The following is a 19,567-nucleotide window of genomic DNA, read 5'->3' as shown; positions in this document are numbered from 1 at the left end:
TATGACTGTACTGTATCAGTTCACTCCTAACTGCACCTCTCCAAGTTATTTACTGACGGTTTAAAATGGCGGCCGTTCCCATGGTTACTGCCTTACTTTTCCCACACAGACCTGGCAACCCTGATCTCCGTGTTTGTGAACGCGCCTGCATGACTCGTGAACGCGCCCTCGTGTTCTGTGGACGCGCCCGGCGACGCTGCTGGTGTTGTATTTTTTTCTCCCATTTCCCGACATCTGGATTATTTTATTATCAGAAATAAACGGAATGCGGATTTTCACACGTGTGTCCACGCCGAGGATTTTACACCGCTGGAGCAACGTGTGTTTTTAATGCGCGAGAGAAACGTGCTGAGAGCTTTTGTTCGCCGGTGAAGCTCTTTCACACACACACACACACACACACACACACACACACACACACACAGACAGAGAGAGAGGAAGACACTCATCATGTCATCCTCTGAACTGGACTACATCCCTCCGTGGTGGATCTATTGGCTTCACCAGTTTCCTCACATCAATCTGAGACTCCAGCAAATCAACAACACCTTCAACCCTCAAGAAGAAAACTACCAGCAGGTCAGTGATTCACACCATAAACTACCAGCAGGTCTGCGTTTCACACCATAAACTACCAGCAGGTCAGTGATTCACACCATAAACTACCGGCAGGTCTGCGTTTCACACCATAAACTACCGGCAGGTCTGCGTTTCACACCATAAACTACCAGCAGGTCAGTGATTCACACCATAAACTACCGGCAGGTCTGCGTTTCACACCATAAACTACCGGCAGGTCAGTGATTCACACCATAAACTAAAAGCAGGTCAGTGATTCACACCATAAACTACCGGCAGGTCTGCATTTCACACCATAAACTACCGGCAGGTCAGTGATTCACACCATAAACTAAAAGCAGGTCAGTGATTCACACCATAAACTACCGGCAGGTCTGCGTTTCACACCATAAACTACCGGCAGGTCAGCGTTTCACACCATAAACTACCGGCAGGTCAGCGTTTCACACCATAAACTACCGGCAGGTCAGCGTTTCGCACCATAATCTACCGGCAGGTCAGCGTTTCACATCATAAACTACCGGCAGGTCAGTGTTTCACATCATTAACTACCGGCAGGTCAGTGTTTCTTATCCATAAACTACCGGCAGGTCAGTGTTTCACATCATAAACCACCGGCAGGTCAGTGTTTCTTATCCATAAACTACCGGCAGGTCAGTGTTTCACATCATAAACTACCGGCAGGTCAGTGTTTCTTATCCATAAACTACCGGCAGGTCAGTGTTTCACATCATAAACTACCGGCAGGTCAGTGTTTCTTATCCATAAACTACCGGCAGGTCAGTGTTTCACATCATAAACTACCGGCAGGTCAGTGTTTCTTATCCATAAACTACCGGCAGGTCAGTGTTTCTTATCCATAAACTACCGGCAGGTCAGTGTTTCTTATCCATAAACTACCAGCAGGTCAGTGTTTCACATCATAAACTACCGGCAGGTCAGTGTTTCTTATCCATAAACTACCGGCAGGTCAGTGTTTCTTATCCATAAACTACCGGCAGGTCAGTGTTTCTTATCCATAAACTACCGGCAGGTCAGTGTTTCACATCATAAACTACCGGCAGGTCAGTGTTTCTTATCCATAAACTACCGGCAGGTCAGTGTTTCTTATCCATAAACTACCAGCAGGTCAGTGTTTGTGTGACATGGCTGCAGGTATAAACATGTCAGGAGGTGCAGTGTGAGGAGGAGATGGATCCCAGCCAGTTGTCTTCTCAGTGCATGATATGAATGTAATCATATCCCTGGTCTTTCTCTTCTGACCTCCTGTGTACACGTTACATATTAAATATCAGTTACTGACGTGTGTGTAAGTGTTTATTCCATAATCAGGTAGTTTACGATGATGTAATGCAGAGGCACATTTTATACACACTCTTATCTGTGTAAAGTCTGACTTCCTCTGGGTCTGATAGGTCAGAAGCATGTCATCCATGTGATTACCCATGATTCATTAGGGAGCACAGCTGTTTCCTTTGGAAGACAGGAAGAGGAAATGACAATGATATTTGACCCTCTGAGGTTCTGGAGTCAATTTAGACTGAAATGTGTACGTTAGTGTGGACTTTAGTGTTTATTAGCATGTCTGTGTGGCACTTTGTGTGTTTATGTTTTCTTTTTATTTGACCGCCCTTTTGGAAATAAAAAGTATTCAGGCATCCATTCAGAAGTTCAGTAGTTCCCTGAATAATTCAGTAACGTTCCTGAACTAGCTTTCTCCTTCTTTGTATTAATCTCTCTTTTCACTCGTCCCAGGACAACAAGGGCACCCAGGAATCTGGAGGTTGCTATAGTGATTGTGTGTGTGTGTGTGTGTGTGTGTGAGAGTGTGAGAGAGAGAGAGAACACTTCCTTTGTCTTGTCCCTCAACAAAAGCATTGAACGCTTTACTTCCTGCGTGTGGAACCGTCTCTCTCCCTCCGTTCTGTCTTCTGCACTCTGAGGTCTTAAGGACGGAGCGTGAAACGGTTTTCTGTTAAATTATATAAAGAACATCTCCAGATCCTTTAGATTTTCACAAATTATTAATATTATTTGAATTTACACACCATATAAATGTAGATTGCTTCTAAACATCACTTGTATTTAAAGTACAGATTGTCCATGCGCATCAAATATATTTAATGACGACCAAAATTACAGAAATATTATTGAAATTATTTTTTTTTAAAACTGTCTTCAATAAAATAAAATAAAAACACTAGTTAAGGTGTTCTTGAAGGTGTCCGGCAGAGACGTACGTATATGTGGTTGTAATCAGATGTCCATCGCAGCCTGGTGACAGCTTCCTGATCCAGCCATGAGAATGATTTCAATACATTCTGCTTTTGTGAAAGGCTTTCTTAAACTCTGTCGGAAAATATAGACCGTTCACTCTGAAAGTATTGGAGCAGAAAAGCTATTTCTTTTGTTTGTGATGTACATTGAAGTTATTTGGGTTTAAGATCAAAAGATGAATACGAGACAATGGAGCAGAATTTCAGCTTTAATTTCCTCATATTTACATCTAGACGTGTTAAATAACTTGGATCATGGCACCTTTTGTATCAGAACACTTAATATTTAGGTGAGCAAAAGTATAGGAACAGATCAGTCTTGCAGTAAATTAAAGTAAATAACACTTAATATTCCGTTGCATTTCCTTTAATCGCAGTAACTGCATCACTCCTGCGACTCACTGACACCAAACTGCTGCTTTCTTCTTCTGTGAAGCTTCTCCAGGTTTCTCCTGCAGCTTCTTTCAGTAGTTGTTTGTTTCGGGGGTTTCTCCCTTCACTCTCCTCTTCAGGAGGTGAGATGATGATCAGTTGGGTGAAGGTCTGGTGATGGACTTGTCCAGTCTAAACCCTTCCACTTTTCCCCCGATGAAGTCCTGTGTTGAGGTGGAAGTGTGTTTTGGATCGTTGTCTTGCTGCATGATGAAGTTCCTTCTGATTCATTTGGACGCATTTCTCTGTAAATCTACAAACAAAAGGTTCCTGTAAATTCATTTTCTGAATTCATTCTGCTGCTCCATCATGAGTTCCATCATCAATAAAGATTAGTGAGAATGTTCCAGAAGCAGCCATGCAAGCCCAAGCCATGACACTACCTCCACCATGTTCCACAGATCAGCTTGTATGTTCTGGATCATGAGCAGATCCTTTCTTTCTCCACACTTTGGCCTTTCCATCATTTTGGTAGTGGTTCATCTTGGTTTGAGAACTTTTGTGGATCATCTCTGTATTTCTTTGTGAATTCCAATCTGGATTTCTGATACCTACTGTTGATGAGTGTTTTCCATCTTGTGGTTTGGCCTCTGTATTTCTGCTCTCGAAGTCTTCTCTGAACAGTGGATTGCAAGACCTTCACCCTGCCCTGTGGAGGTTGTTGGTGATGTCACTGTTGTCTTTGGTGTTTTCTTCACAGCTCTTACATTGTTTCTGTCCTCAGCTGTTGTTGTCCGTGGCCGACCCGTTCGGTATCTGTTACTCAGTACACGTTTTCAGGACATTCCAAATTGTTGTATTGGTTATACACAATGTTTGTGCAACGTCTCTGATTGATTTTCTCTCTTTTCTCAGCTTCAAAATGGCTTGCTTTTCTCCCATAGACAGCTCTCTGGTCTTCATGTTGGTTTATCCTTTTTAACAACAAACACAGTCTTCACAAGTGAAACCTAGGACTCAAACCAAGACCAGACATTCAGAGCTATTAATTCTTTAAACAGCCATTTTAACAGTACACACCTGAGCAGCAAGAAACACCTGTCAGTCACCTGTCACATGTTCCAATATTTTTGATCACTAGAAAAAATGGATGGTTTCAAACAAAAGGTGCCATGTTCCTAGCTGTTTAACACGTCTAGATGTAAACATCAGGAAAATAAAGCTGGAATTCTGATCTGTTGTCTAATATTCATCTTTTGATCTCAAACCCAAATGTCTTCAGTGTAAAGTGAAAACAACAGAATCAGCCTTGCTGTTCCAATACTTTTAGATGGGACTGTGTGTGTGTGTGTGTGTGCGTGTGTGTGTGTGTGTGTGTGTGGAATATCACACACGGTATATTTTTAAATGGAATGAGGTATTTTGTGTAGAAAGCTGGTAAAGCTATACCAGAGACAAGCTGCACTGAGAACAGTAGAGAGAGGAACAGGAATCAGGATTATGGTTTATATTAAATTACTATAATGATGTTGAGGGATTTGGAGCTGATTCACACATTTGAATTAACTCGAAAATGCCAAGGACAGTGCAAACATTTTAGCGTGTTATTGAAGAGAAGCGCTGAGCGAGACTCGTCGGCTGTATGGTTTAAAGATCGTGGAATTATTCGATAAAATCGAGGTGCATACGTCTTTTTATCCAGAAAACTAGGGGGATGCAAACTTTTGCACTGAATGATATGTTTACAAATATACTGTGTGTGTGTGTGTGTGTTACAGTCTCTGCTCTTCCTGGTGTGTTTATCCTCGGCTGCGTTGGGTGTGAATCTCCTCGTGCTCGCTCTTTATCTCAGTTTCCTGTGCTGCTGTCGGAAGAAAAGTGAGGCTGATGACGAGGACGAGACGAAGAAGCCGAGCTCACACTGCGTCACCTGGACGGCCGTCACCGCTGGACTTCTGAGCTGGTGTGTGTGTGTGTTTCATAATCCCATGCTACTCATTAGTGTGTTATTGAATTAGCTGCTGTGGTATTCCTGCTCCTCCTGAACATGGTTCATTGTTGATGTCATGTGAAATCTCCTGAATGTCTGATAACCAAACACACCAGTAGCATTTATTTTAAAGAAAGATATCACAGGCACACTTTTCAAACACCCCCCCCCCCCCCCCCAAATAAAAAAAAAAGATTACGTTAATAAAAAAAAAAAAAGAATAAGATAATAGATATATTGGTCATAATTAGACAAAAAATGTATTCAGTGGTTTCATTAAAGATCACAGTCACTGTGTTTTAGTGTTTAATTTGCCGGCCTTTGTTTCTCAGAACTTCTTGACAGCATCGGGGTCTGAAATCTACCAGGTGTTGGAAGTTTCCTCATTACATTACTTACATTATGTTTTTAAGTAATTTTCCGGGCCACTGTACATGATTTATTATTTTTTTTAAACATAACCCTGAGGAATAATAGTTCTGTCCCTGATAAATTTGTGTACTTATTAAAATGTGGATATTTTATGGCTTTTGTAGGAAGAATAAATAAAGTCACGATGGATGAGTTGAGTAACTGACTTGAACATTAATGCACTACGCTTAAACCCTTTGGCTGAGTTCAGATCTCTGGAGCAGAACACAGTCTGATTAAAGCCCTGAATGCGGTGATGGAGTACGGTGTTGCGGCGTTACTTCACGCTGTAAACAGCCATGTTAATGGATTTGAGACACGAGCAGGACGTTGGACAGGCTTTTGTTCTGCCTGGATTTTTTCCCAGTGTGAGACAATACAGCACTGTGGGTCATGTCCCAAATAGTATTCTCACCCTCCTCCCACTTAAACAACCCCACCCCCCACCCCCAGTCCCGAGGTCTGTCCTAATGTGTCCCTGCTGGTGTTTGCTGAAGAAAAATATCTGTGGAATGACGTTTGATCAACACATAGTGATAACATGTTGAATATTTAAATTTATCCCACGGCACCTTCGGATTCTGGACTGTGATTGGTCAGAAGGTGTTGATAAGTTTTCTATAACAACAGCTCTGACAGTAGTGCAGCTCTAAATCACAGGTTTATATTAATGCGCTTGTTCTAATACGTTATCGTTTCTATAGTAACCGCTCATTCACAGGGATGTGTATAGTGCATGACGTTGATCTGGTGAAGTTTTCTGTAAGGAGATGTTTAGGGAAGGAGTCTCCAGTGTCAGCACTGTGTAACAGTCAGAGATGTAGCTGTAACTTTAAGTTTCCCACATCTTCAGGACAGAGGAGTTTACACATCTTTACTGTTTCTCACCAACACCACACACTGCGTTATAATAATAATAATAATAATAATAAGAGGAAGAAGAATTCTGAGTAGTGAGATAAAGAGTACACATTTTACCTGGCAGATTTATCGTGTCCTGCCTATTACACTATCCTAGAAAGAAAGCAGCAGAAGGGCTAATATTCTTCTCTGTTCAGAAGAACAGTGTAGGACCGTGTCATCATGTAGTCTGGACGCTGCTAGCCTGGATAGTACAGGGATATATTTAACTCCTCACCTTATTAATGTTCTATCGAGCATGACTCACACTGAGATGGGAAATCTGCACTCTGTAAGGAAAAGATTTGTGCATGTTCTAAATGAATTACTCATGACCATCACACCCATGTGTTCTTGCTGAACGTCCCATTCCAGATTTATTCCCCCGGTGTTTGATGTTATAATAATCTCCTTCACTCTTCTGGGAAGGTGTTCCACTAGATTCTGGGGTGTGGCTGTGGGGATTTTGGGGCGTGGCTGTGGGGATTTTGGGGTGTGGCTGTGGAGATTTGTGTTCATTCAGCTACAAGAGCGTTAGTGAGGTTGAGGTCAGGCGCTGATTGTGTTCAGTGGGGTTGAGGTCAGGGCTCTGTGCAGGACACTCGAGTTCTTCTACCTTCTTCCAACCTTCACACACCACGTCTTCATGGAGCTCGCACTTTTTGTGTACTGTGTGTCTCGCTGGAACAGTGTTCGGGACAATGTCCACTGTTAAACACGCTGTACACAAATAACACTGAACTGAATTATTTTTCAGAAGTGTGTGTTGTGTAATATAAATGTGATAACTGAGTTTCCCCTCATTTTGTAGTATCGCAGTTGGGGTTGGTTTCTATGGTAACAGTGAGACCAACGATGGAGTTTATCAGCTGACCTACTCCCTGTACAACACCAATCACACACTGGTGGGAGCAGAAGACCTGGTGAGGAGAAAACTACCTCTCTCTTCTCCATCTGACACCGACATTCTCCATCTAATGCCGACATTCTCCATCTAACGCCGACATTCACCATCTAACACCATCATTCTCCATCTAACACAATCATTCTCCATCTAACGCCGACATTCATCATCTAACGCCGACATTCTCCATCTAACACCATCATTCTCCATCTAACACCGACATTCTCCATCTAACATTGACATTCACCATCTAACACCATCATTCTCCATCTAACACCATCATTCTCCATCTAACACCATCATTCTCCATCTAACACCGACATTCTCCATCTAACACAATCATTCTGCATCATTCTCCATCTAACGCCGACATTCTCCATCTAACGCCAACATTCTCCATCTAACACCATCATTGTCCATCTGACACCATCATTCTCCATCTAACGCCGACATTCTCCATCTTACACCATCATTCTCCATCTAACACCGACATTCTCCATCTAACACAATCATTCTGCATCATTCTCCATCTAACGCCAACATTCTCCATCTAACACCATCATTGTCCATCTGACACCATCATTCTCCATCTAACGCCGACATTCTCCATCTTACACCATCATTCTCCATCTAACACCGACATTCTCCATCTAACACAATCATTCTGCATCATTCTCCATCTAACGCCGACATTCTCCATCTAACGCCGACATTCTCCATCTAACGCCGACATTCTCCATCTAACGCCATCATTCTCCATCTAACGCCATCATTCTCCATCTAACGCCGACATTCTCCATCTGACGCCATCATTGTCCATCTGACACCATCATTCTCCATCTAACGCCATCATTCTCCATCTAACGCCATCATTGTCCATCTAACGCCATCATTGTCCATCTAACGCCATCATTGTCCATCTAACGCCATCATTGTCCATCTAACGCCATCATTCTCCATCTAACGCCATCATTCTCCATCTAACGCCATCATTCTCCATCTAACGCCATCATTCTCCATCTAACGCCATCATTCTCCATCTAACGCCATCATTCTCCATCTAACGCCATCATTGTCCATCTAACGCCATCATTGTCCATCTGACACCATCATTCTCCATCTAACGCCGACATTCTCCATCTAACGCCGACATTCTCCATCTAACGCCGACATTCTCCATCTAACGCCATCATTGTCCATCTAATGCCGACATTCTCCATCCAACGCCGACATTCTCCATCTAAAACCATCATTCTCCATCATTGTCCATCTAACACCGACATTCTCCATCTAACACAATCATTCTGCATCATTCTCCATCTAACGCCGACATTCTCCATCTAACACCGACATTCTCCATCTAACGCCGACATTCTCCATCTAACACAATCATTCTGCATCTAACACCGACATTCTCCATCTAACACAATCATTCTGCATCATTCTCCATCTAACACCGACATTCTCCATCTAACACAATCATTCTGCATCATTCTCCATCTAACACCGACATTCTCCATCTAACACAATCATTCTGCATCATTCTCCATCTAACACCGACATTCTCCATCTAACGCCGACATTCACCATCTAACACCGACATTCTCCATCAGGGGACGACATTAGCAATGGTAAATGTGATGTCAGTAATATAATTGTCATTGAGTATTGTTAACTGTTGTTAATTCTGACTGTAATAAGAACAGTGTGTTGGGGAAATATGATTGGCTAGGTCTCGTGTCATGTTCCTCTTGAAACAGGTTTCGTCTACGTTGGATGGGATTCAGGGCGGACTAAAGGAACACTTGTCCCGATTGGACGAGATATTCGCCACGCGAAGTGACTTTGTAAAGTCGCTGAAGTTGATGCAGCAGATGGCGGAGAACCTTATTAAACAGCTGCTGGGACTGCCAGACTGGGAACAGGCCAAAGTGGACCTGACCCACATCGCTGACCGCACCGCAGTGGTCGAGTACTACAGGTACTCACACCAGCACTGTTCAGAATCATTCATACGCTGTTGATTCACTGAGCCAGCTCCTTGTTGTTTCAGTGAATCAGTACCATATTGATAGTCAGTTAAAGCTTTATAGATGCAGAGAATTCGTACATTTTTAATTTACGTGAGTCAGTATCTTTTTAGAGTCAGTCTGGCCGTTCTCTGTATCTCATTAGAGTCAGCAAATACCGCTTTGATTTAGCAGTTAATACTTTTTCTTAGTAAGTCAGTATATTAATGATAAGTGATACACTATCTTATTGATTCAGCAAGTTGATCCTTTTATTGATTCATTGAGTCTGTTCGTTCTTGACTCAGTTAGTCGGTACCTTATTGAGTCAGGATCTTTTTTTATTCAGTAACACAGTGCCTTACTGATTCGGTGTGTATAAAAATGTTCATAGATTTTAGTAAAAATGCATTGCTGTTGCTTTAATAAATGTGTGTGTGTGTGTGTGCGCTCGCGTGTGTGTGTGTGTGTGTGTGTGTAGGTGGCTGACATATCTGCTGATTCTCATAGTAGATCTGCTGATCTGTCTGTTGGCGTGTCTCGGTCTGGCCAAGAAATCACGCTGCCTTCTCACAACGTAACGTTCGTCACATACACTCTATCATACACACAGATTTTCACAAACACTGTCTTCTCTCTCTCTCTCTCTCTCTCTCTCTCTCTCTCTCTCTCTCTCTCTCTCACACACAAACACAAACGCAATTTACACAACTTGTGCCCATGAACTAATAATGATTTTATCTTTATTAATGGTGTGTGTGTGTGCTGCAGGATGATGGTATTCAGCATGCTAATTCTGATTGTGAGCTGGGCGTCTCTGGGGGTCGACGTAGCTACGGCTGTGGTGAGTTTTAACACACTTATCAAACCTCCTGTTTTATTCACTACAGTGTGGAGTTTGCGACATGACGTGTTTATTTTAAATGATGTAAATTTAGTTGTGTGTGTTTTTCAGGGTGTCAGTGATTTCTGTGTGTCTCCAGACAAGTTCATCATGAACAAGACCAAAGATGTGATCAGCTCAGGTGAAACACACACACACACACTGTTATATAAACCTAGGTTCATACCAGCAAGTGATGAGTGTCTCGTCTTTAGTTTGTCTCTTGTGGGCGTGGCCTGTCCAGATTTTTTTAGTGTTGATCTGTAATATTACAGGAGTGTGTGTTAATGGCTGTAACTCTCTCTGTGTCTCTGTGTAGATATTGTTCATTATTATCTGTACTGCAGTCAGACGCTTCCCAATCCCTTCCAACAGGTATCACAGTCTCTCCATCTCTCTGCTAATATATTATTCATCTACCTGTTAATTAACTGGGGTTCGCTCTCTAATTAGTGAGTTACCTGATATCCAAACATTTAATAAGTCTATGATTCATTTACCGAGTCATCTGACTCACCGAGTCATCCCAGTCTAATCTAACTCACCCTTGATTATACCTTTTACTGTTTTATGATTCTGAATGTCACTAGATTAACTAGCATTAAGTTAGCTTTTCTCTGTATTATAACCTTGAGAGGAAATGACATCACTGTGACTGCGTGCTGATCCTGAATCAGTTTCTCCTGCAGTCCCTGACAATCGTCCAGAGATCTCTGACCGCCATGCAGATTAACGTCCAGGGGTTATTAAAGTTCGCTGTGCCGCTGTTCCCTACTGCTGAGGTACACACACACACACACAAAAAAACACAGCAATTTACAAACAACCAAAATACCCATCCTTTTGATGACTTTCTGTATAAGGTGTTGACTCACATGTCTCACTGACTCAGTACAATACTGAATGATTAGATAGATTAGGTACTGAATTACTGACTTATAGGTCAGTTAGGAATGACTCAATTCAGTACCAGGTTAGTCACTCAAGAAGGTACTAAATTACTGATTCACTGACTCAATAAGTACTGACTCACTCAACAAGGTGCTGTATTATGAGTTACTGATTCACTGACTCAATATAGTCCTGAATCACTGGCTTTGTGAATCAATATGGTACTGATATGGTGATTTTGTGAATCAGCTAGGTACTGAATCAGTGTGATACTGGATCAAAAGATAAATACATTACTGTCTGCCCTCACTGTGTTTGACTTCTCGATAGATTAAGCAATAATGTGTGTGTGTGTGTGTGTGATTCAGAGTGATCTCCTGAGTCTTAAGCTCATGTTGAACAATTCTGAGGCGCAACTACATCAGATTACTGCTCTACTCGATTGCAGAGGAATCAATAAGGTAGTGAATCACTAAGGAAATGAACTACTGAATCAATAATGATAATGACTCACAGAATTGATAAGGTACTGAATTACTGAATCAGTCTGGTGTTTCATGCCGAATAAATAATGTACTGAATCAATAAGGTTAATAGGATACTGGCTGAAGTGTGTGTGTGTGTGTGTGTGTGTGTGTGTGTGTGTGTGTGTGTGTAGGACTATCTGGATGCTCTGATGGGTGTGTGTTATGACGGTGTAGAGGGGTTGCTGTATCTCAGTCTTTTCTCTCTGCTGTCCGTCACTGCCTTCTGCATCATGATGGGTGTGATTCCCCGAGCCTGGACACAAATCAACAACCGGTACACACACACACACACACACACACACACACACACACACACACACAAATCTTAAACGCAACACAGTCAAGAGCAGATTTAGCCTCCATTTAAGAACAGAATTGTGATGTAAATACAGTAATGACACAATTATCATAAACAGCTGATTTATGATTCTGTATCAAATTACAGCAACTCTCTCTCCCCCCTCTCTCTTCCTCTCTCTCCCTCCCTCTCTCTCTCTCCCTCCCTCTCTCTCTCCCGCCCTCTCTCCCGCCCTCCCCCACTCTCCCTCCCTCCCTCCCCCACTCTCCCCCCCTCCCTCTCTCTCTCTCACTCTCCCCCCCCTCCCCCCCCCCCCCCCCTCTCTCTCTCTCTCTGTTTAGAGAAAGGGATTATGGGGATTTTGAGGACTCTGACCCTTTCAGCTCTCGGGCTCAGACTGAAAACTTACACACTTTCTACAGCTACAGCAGCAGCCAGAACAGCCTTCACTCACCACCGGCTCCGCCCACCTCCAACAGGTGAGACACACACACACACACACTCACACACACACACACACACACACACACACACACACAAGCTGAATATAATGTGGAGGATGGACTCATTATTACAAATCCACACTGCAGCAGTTAGTGTTATTTACTGAAATTAACTGGATGTGATGCAGCAGATAAGATTTTAATACCTCTCTGTCTCGCTCTCTCCGGCTCTGTCTCGCTGTCTCTCCCTCTCTCTCTCTCAGGAATCAGTCGTCAGTGTTCGGAGGAAACGCCCGCTTTGAGGACGCACCATTAATAAACCGAGGCTCTCCTCCTCCCTCGGTGAGTCAGCAGTTTTCTCACACACACACACAACTAGATGTTGTAAAAGTTTACTTTATCCATCTGTCTGTCTATCTTTCCTCTTTATTTCAGCTAATTCTCTGTTTTTGTATTTCTTTCTCTTAACTCTTGGCCGTGTAGAAACTATGTAAGTGGTATTTCTCTCTCGCTCCATCTCTCAATTTTCTCGCTCTGTACCAAATCATTTCTAATTCCTCCTCGCTTCCTTTCCCTGCTTATTAATTTTTGCCCTCTGAATGAAGACTCCCAGACTCCCCTCCCGCTCACTGCTAGCATTACCGCTAATAACAATGTTAGCATTTAACTAGCGCTGCATATCACACTGCTAAGAAAGATGAGTTACTCTCTTTATTTCACTGGTCTGCGTGCTAACATGCTAATCTCTTATAGATGCTAATGTGTTTGTGGTGTGAAAAACACATTTAATTAAAATATTTAACATTAGGCTGAATAAAGTAAAGTTATGTCAAATATATTGTATATATTAATGCCCAATAAAATATTTACTTTCACCAAGAAAGATATCACAGTAACATTGTTAGCTAACCTAGCTAACAGGCGAATATTAGCAATGAAATAAGTTTCTGGTTTATATACCTTTTGGCGCTAGCTAGCATTCTGGGCAGATTTTACATTTACTACTAAAAAAAGAAGACACATGGCAGATATAAGTTTACAGCAGTAACACTAGCACATTTAGACTGCTGTGAGAAAGCAGTTCAAATCTAAATTGAGTTTGTTTATTGTGTTTTTAATACGGATTTATTTATTTATTTATTGACTTCTGCATTTTTCTTAAGCATTTATTTATGTATTAAACATTAATTATTTATTAAGTGCACTTGCAAAATATTTGCTTATTATTTTTATCACTATTTTTCAGACCTTTTTCCTTTTTGCTTTTTTGGTTGGTTAAAACCGAACCTCAACGAACCAAAAGAGTAAATTAATAATTTCATACCAGTACAGAGTTAGCATGTGGGCATTAATAAGTGAGAGAATGTGTAACAAATAAATCAAAGAGCGTTAGAAATGCGCAAAGTCTCGAAGAGAATGTGGTGTTTAATAAGAAGGAGGAAAAGAGGCCAGCTGTAATAAGGGGGCCAAGCATCTATGGTGCGTATACACCCTATTGTCATTATCTACCTTTCCTTATTGTTATTCTTATTCTGGCTTGGGTGTCTATGGCAGCCCATAGAACCGTCTGGTAAAAATTTGGCAGACTGATTGGGGAGGGTCTAAGGAACACAGTGACCAAATTTTGGCCACATGCTGCCAGTCTAGCGCCACCATTGGGTCAAATTTGGAGCTGATTTGGAAGTATGTTTATGGTACTTTTGATAACATTGAAACCGTGTGTCCAGAATCCTTTTAAATTGTCGAATTCAGGCATCCCTGGATTCCCTGTGTCTAGACGAGTTCAACGCACTCTGTGAAGTCAATTTCCACCTAACTACATTTTCTGCCATCTTGTATTTGTTTTTCTGGCTACTCCTGCTAAACATTTTGTCCTATCACCACCAACAGCACACAACATTTTCAGAGTATGCCTCACAAAAGTTATCAAAAGAATTTTGAATACTCGAAACAGTTTGCCCGTAATGGGCCAAGGAATCTAATAGCACAGCTGCCAAACAGGAAGTAAGGCTGTATCTCAGCAACAACCTTGCACACTGACACAAAATTGGTAGGCATTTTCAGGACCATGACCTGAGGCTATGTAACAAATGACTACAACTACAAATCACTCTTGGATCCCTTTTCCTGTTCTGCTTTCCTGTGATTGCTTGTCTGTGAATGTGCAGCTCCCCGAGTCTGGGTACTTGGTCCTCAAAGATGCTTTATTATTATTTTTTTAAATTATTCTTATTATATAGTGATTATAACACACACTGTATTAGATGGTTATTGTGGTGTTTTGAGGGTTTTTAAGTGTTTGAGCTAGTCGGAAGGTAACAACTTCTTTCTGGAAATTCACTATAGAAATTTCCAAACAGCAAAGTCTGGGTGTGTTCTATATGTATAAAGGTATTTATATTTGTGTGTATGTTTTCTTTGCAGTATTCTCCCACTATGCGAGCCAACTACCTCTCGATGTCAGAAGATCAGATGAGACACTTTGGCGACGATTTTAGGGCTTGAACTTCATCATACAGTCTGTGTGTGTGTGTGTGTGTGTGTGTGTGTGTGTGTGTGTATATGTGTATATCTTGGAGAGGACCAAATGTCCCCACAAGAATAGGAATATCTGACAGTTTTGACCTTGTGGGGATATTTTGTTGTTTCTTTACGGAAACTGCAGCTTTTATTTAAAAAAAAAAAAAAAAAAAAAACAGTTACAGAAGTTAAGGTTAGGGTTAGATTTAGGTTTAGCACAGTGTTAATGAGCTGCATTCATAATTATATCAGTGGAAAGTCCTCACAAGGACTGTGTGCGTGTGTGTGTGTGTGTGTGAGTGAGAGTCCTCACAATCTCAGGACTTTGATGTAATGCATTTCAGTCCTATAACTACTGAATAATAAATTTATACACATTTTAATCCAGCTGAATATTTTTACTACAGTTGCTGAATATGATTTTTTTAAAATGAGTATTTCATTGGTAATGTAGTGTAACATTATTGAAAATACTAAACGTGTAACTGTGTGTCGGATGAAAGAGACCAAACGTGTTAACAAACATTAATGCGGTTCTCCAACACACATCCGAAGCCTGCGTCAGAGTAGTGAGCGACAAGGTGAGAGGAGATCGCTCATTTTCTACGTTTGTTTCAGCGATATTTGAACTGAGATTTTCTCAATTCTATGCAAAGTAGTTATGAAGCGTCAAATCCAAACCAATGGTCCGAATGATTTCTCGGACTGATCCTACAGCATGTGCGGTGCGACGTTTCTTCAGTTCCCCGCTCACAACTTTAGTTCCCATTTAGTGTCTGACATAAAAATGGAAGAAATCCCACTAACCGTGGTTTCATCTTCTCCTGTCATATACGAGCTCTCATTAAATGTGTACAGAGATATTAGGAAGAAAAATAAAGCTTGAAAGGAAGTAGCACAGATCGTTGATGACTCTGGTGAGTGTACATAGCTAGTACAGTTATCTCGCTTTGCTAATCTAATCTGAGATCGAAGCCAAGCGTGTAACACGTAAATCACACAACTGATAACTGCATTATTTCATGTGTATTTAACTAGATATAGCTACTTCAATATAAAATAGCTATTACCACTGGACAGTCCACGCCCTCTAGTGACAACAGTAGCAGTCGCTACACACCTACAAAACACAGACTACAAGTAACCAGTGCTAGTGGGGTTTTTCAGCTGAGTGACAGGCAGAGAGGGCGGAGCTTACGTTTCACCATGTGACATCACCACTAGCCTTTCTCATCACTTCTTCAGCTTGACATATCATGTGACATGAAACATTGTTTTACAGTTGACTGAGATGATGTGACTTACACTTTAGCCCTCTAGCAGGATGTGCACTGAGATGTTATAAAGCATGGATTTATTTCTTCATGGCTACGTCCCCAAACTGCACACCACTGTACTACCTACACCTAGCTTTCTGGTGAGTGCTAAACACTTAGCTAGCATATTATGTATATAGCTATAGTGGTGTACTACTGAGACACAGAGTTTAGTGTAGAAAGGGTATTTAGTTAAGTATTCTCAACCAGGCCTTCATACAGTTTCTAAGTTCTTAACACCATCTGATGGTGGACTGTTTTAATATTCTAATGTATCTATGTAATTTAGCTTCATTGTGGGTTTTAAACACTAATTAATTAGCTGTCTTTGTACTGGTAATATAATGTACTGTTTAAATACTACATTTTATTAAGGTTTTGTTTAAAAACAAAGTATACTGTAAATAATATTTAGTACAGCTGTGTGCAGATGGGATGTAGCCACGACTGGTAAAGCTTGGGTGTAGTTGCTAAGCGTTTTGCTATCTAACTAGCACTGGTTTTGAGGTAGTATGCACAAGGGCTGCGTACTCATTTAATGCCCTGTTTAGTATGGTAGTTTGTCACTTGCTGCTCAACACTTAACTCAGTTAACTAGTTAGCTTGTTGTGTTGATGTATAGTGTCATTAAGTACATTGTGTGTATTTCTGAGGATACGCTCACAGAAATAAACGTTCCATAGTAAAGGTACCATAGTAATAAATCATTAAAGTTACATCTGTTGCAGCTTTAAGCCTGGATTATACCTGCTATTAACTACAGTATGGTTACGCATATGTGAGATGGCATTTGGAGTGTGGCTTGTGCACATCCTCGGAAATTAAAGCTACAGGTCCGAGTGGTGCGATACCGTTTGGTACTATCCAAACAACAAGGAAAATAAAGTTTGGTACCTCAAGTGTAGCATCGTCATGGCTTAAACACACTTGGCTAGGTAGCTAACACCGCTTCCTAAATGATGTGTACTACAGTAGTGTACTGTCTTGGTGTGGTTTGGGATTCAGGTCACATCTACTCACCACTTTTATTTTTTAATGTTTTTGCAGATTTTCACTTAGCATTGAGAAAATGCTACTAAAGATTTTCATGCTGAGATAATTCTGTATTTTTAAATATGGTATTAACTCCTTACTAGCATTTTGTAAATAACTTGTATAATAATTAACACAAGGTGTGTTCTTTTTTTTTCTTTTTTTTGTATGTTTCTTCACAATGTGCCACAGTTGCTCAAAATGGAGTGACTCAACAAGTGTGTAGCCTTAGACTGAAATTTGTTGTGTAATAAAAGATTATAACAAGTCCTGCTGAGGCACATTATTCTGTTTCAAGGGATGTTTCACTCAAATATGCTAACAGGGCTAAATCTGTGAACTATTAGAATAGTTAGCATGAATGCTAAATTCTTATTTTATTACTAGCCACATAGTTTACATGGCACATTTAATGTAATGTGAACCGATTGCTGCAGAGTTTAATTTGCTGCTAGTAACACTAACATTTATTTAAGCCCATTAAATTCAATGAGGACTCATTAGAACAGTTAGCATGATGCTTTATTATTGTTAATTCATTACATTCAATTCCATTTCAATCCGGTTTTATTAGTGTAACACTTTTAACAATGGACATTGTCCCAAAGCAACTTTACAGAAATATATACATTCAGGATATAGATTTTACTTAAAATAAATAAAAATTGTTGTAATTTAATTGTAATTAAAATGAGATATGGTATAATCTAACTTGGTGAAATCTGTTACCATGACATTTAAATATCAGTGACCTTTAATTCATTATTACCCTGTTTTGAAAATGATTTCCTTTATTTTAATTTTATTATGATTATTCATTTAAGATAATATGTTAACATTTACCATCTACTAAAAATAAACCTATAGGAACCCAGGTAAACTTGCCATTCTAGCATGATGCTAACTAGCTCGTAATTATCTTTATTTCATTTATACTATGGCTGAATTAGTGTTTTTGAGTGAAGTATTCTTTTAATCCAACACTGTCTTCCAATTAGAGAGAACGTGTTTCTGCTGTTCTTCTCGATGAAATGCCTAACGTTAGGACACTTTTTAAATGTTGTTCATTTTGGAATGTATGTTTTTAACTGTTTTTATTTTATTTAATAATGTGTTTTAATACATGTGTGCTGCATGTGTACGTTCATAATAAAACTGTTTGAAGCACAACGTGATGAATTTTGTCCATTTGAAATCTTTTATGAGCGTGACTGGAGGTTTTCCTTCAGGACAGAACATGCTACTGTCTGAAAAACGTGAAAATCTGAAATTAATACATGTAATCTGAAATGAGGTCATTGATGCTATTAATATTTACCTCAGTGGCCGGTAAACTAGCCACCTCAAACTCCTATCACTAACTAAACCTGCTAATCATGTCACAGTGACATTAGCAACAGCTTTTTAATTCTTTTTTTTTTTCCTTCAGTACAGAAGATACAGCAAGTCTGTCATTAAATAAAAACACGATCAAAAGGGATTTATTTGTCCTCTTGGTTTGATTTTCTCCAAAAATGCCATTTCAAACTACTTCAAAACATCTGTCATTGGTTCATGGGTTTTGATGAAAATTCCAGAAGACTGTTCACTCACCTCAGGGGGACCAGAGGAAAGGGCTGAGAGGGAAGTGACTCAGTGAGATGTCTTACATCTCAGTGAAATGTAAAATCCTGAGGTAACAGTTAACTATATTATTACTCAGATTTATCATTACAGCCATTAAAATCTAGCACTGATAGTTTGAGAAAACTGGCATCTGGTGCAGTTTATCATCTTTTATTTGGCTGAATAAAGCTATAGCCAGATAAATTACATAGTCACTAATCTAGTAAACTAACTTCTCAAGTAGGAAGTTACTCCATTACTCTGATTTTATCACGTAGCATAAAACTCCTCACAGAAATCTTGTCAGGTTAGCTAGCATACATGTACATATAGTCGGCTCTCATTTCAGCTGAATCGGTTCCACTCAGTTAAATAAACCTATAACTTGCATTAAACTAAGGAACAACTGTTTTTTGTTTGTTTGTTTGTCTGTCTGTCTGTCTGTCTATCTATCTACCTCATGGATCTCCCATGTTAGTGACTTTTAATGGGTTGTGTCTAGTATAGAGTTTATTTTGTGTAAGCCCACACCAGGGTACAGTTTTATTTTCAGTGTTAGAAATTATTTTAGGCACTATAAATTTTCTAACAGGTTGCCTGAAAAAGATTCA

General features: G+C 40.3%; 1 protein-coding gene across 2 annotated transcripts; it reads left to right on the top strand.

Annotated features, from left to right (window-relative positions):
• Positions 1 to 140: 140 nt before the first annotated feature.
• LOC108273521 (protein tweety homolog 2-like) lies at positions 141 to 18,521 on the top strand. Of its 2 annotated transcripts, none has more exons than XM_053685262.1 (14): positions 141 to 579; positions 5,006 to 5,190; positions 7,340 to 7,451; positions 9,193 to 9,413; positions 9,923 to 10,018; positions 10,213 to 10,285; positions 10,397 to 10,466; positions 10,644 to 10,699; positions 11,002 to 11,106; positions 11,584 to 11,676; positions 11,874 to 12,016; positions 12,382 to 12,519; positions 12,747 to 12,825; positions 14,908 to 18,521. In XM_053685262.1, the coding sequence occupies exons 1-14, from the start codon at positions 451 to 453 to the stop codon at positions 14,986 to 14,988; spliced, it is 1,581 nt and encodes a 526-aa protein (XP_053541237.1). In that variant the 5' UTR covers positions 141 to 450; the 3' UTR covers positions 14,989 to 18,521. The 2 variants fall into 2 exon arrangements, with proteins under 2 accessions (XP_053541237.1, XP_053541238.1); XM_053685263.1 differs by having other exon boundaries at positions 143 to 579; positions 11,014 to 11,106.
• Positions 18,522 to 19,567: the final 1,046 nt, after the last annotated feature.

This window comes from Ictalurus punctatus, chromosome 13 (genome assembly GCF_001660625.3).
Source record: "Ictalurus punctatus breed USDA103 chromosome 13, Coco_2.0, whole genome shotgun sequence".
In the NCBI taxonomy this organism is placed as follows: Eukaryota; Metazoa; Chordata; class Actinopteri; order Siluriformes; family Ictaluridae; genus Ictalurus; species Ictalurus punctatus.
Note: the sequence above shows the minus strand (reverse complement) of the source record. Positions and strands in the feature narration are given on the sequence as shown.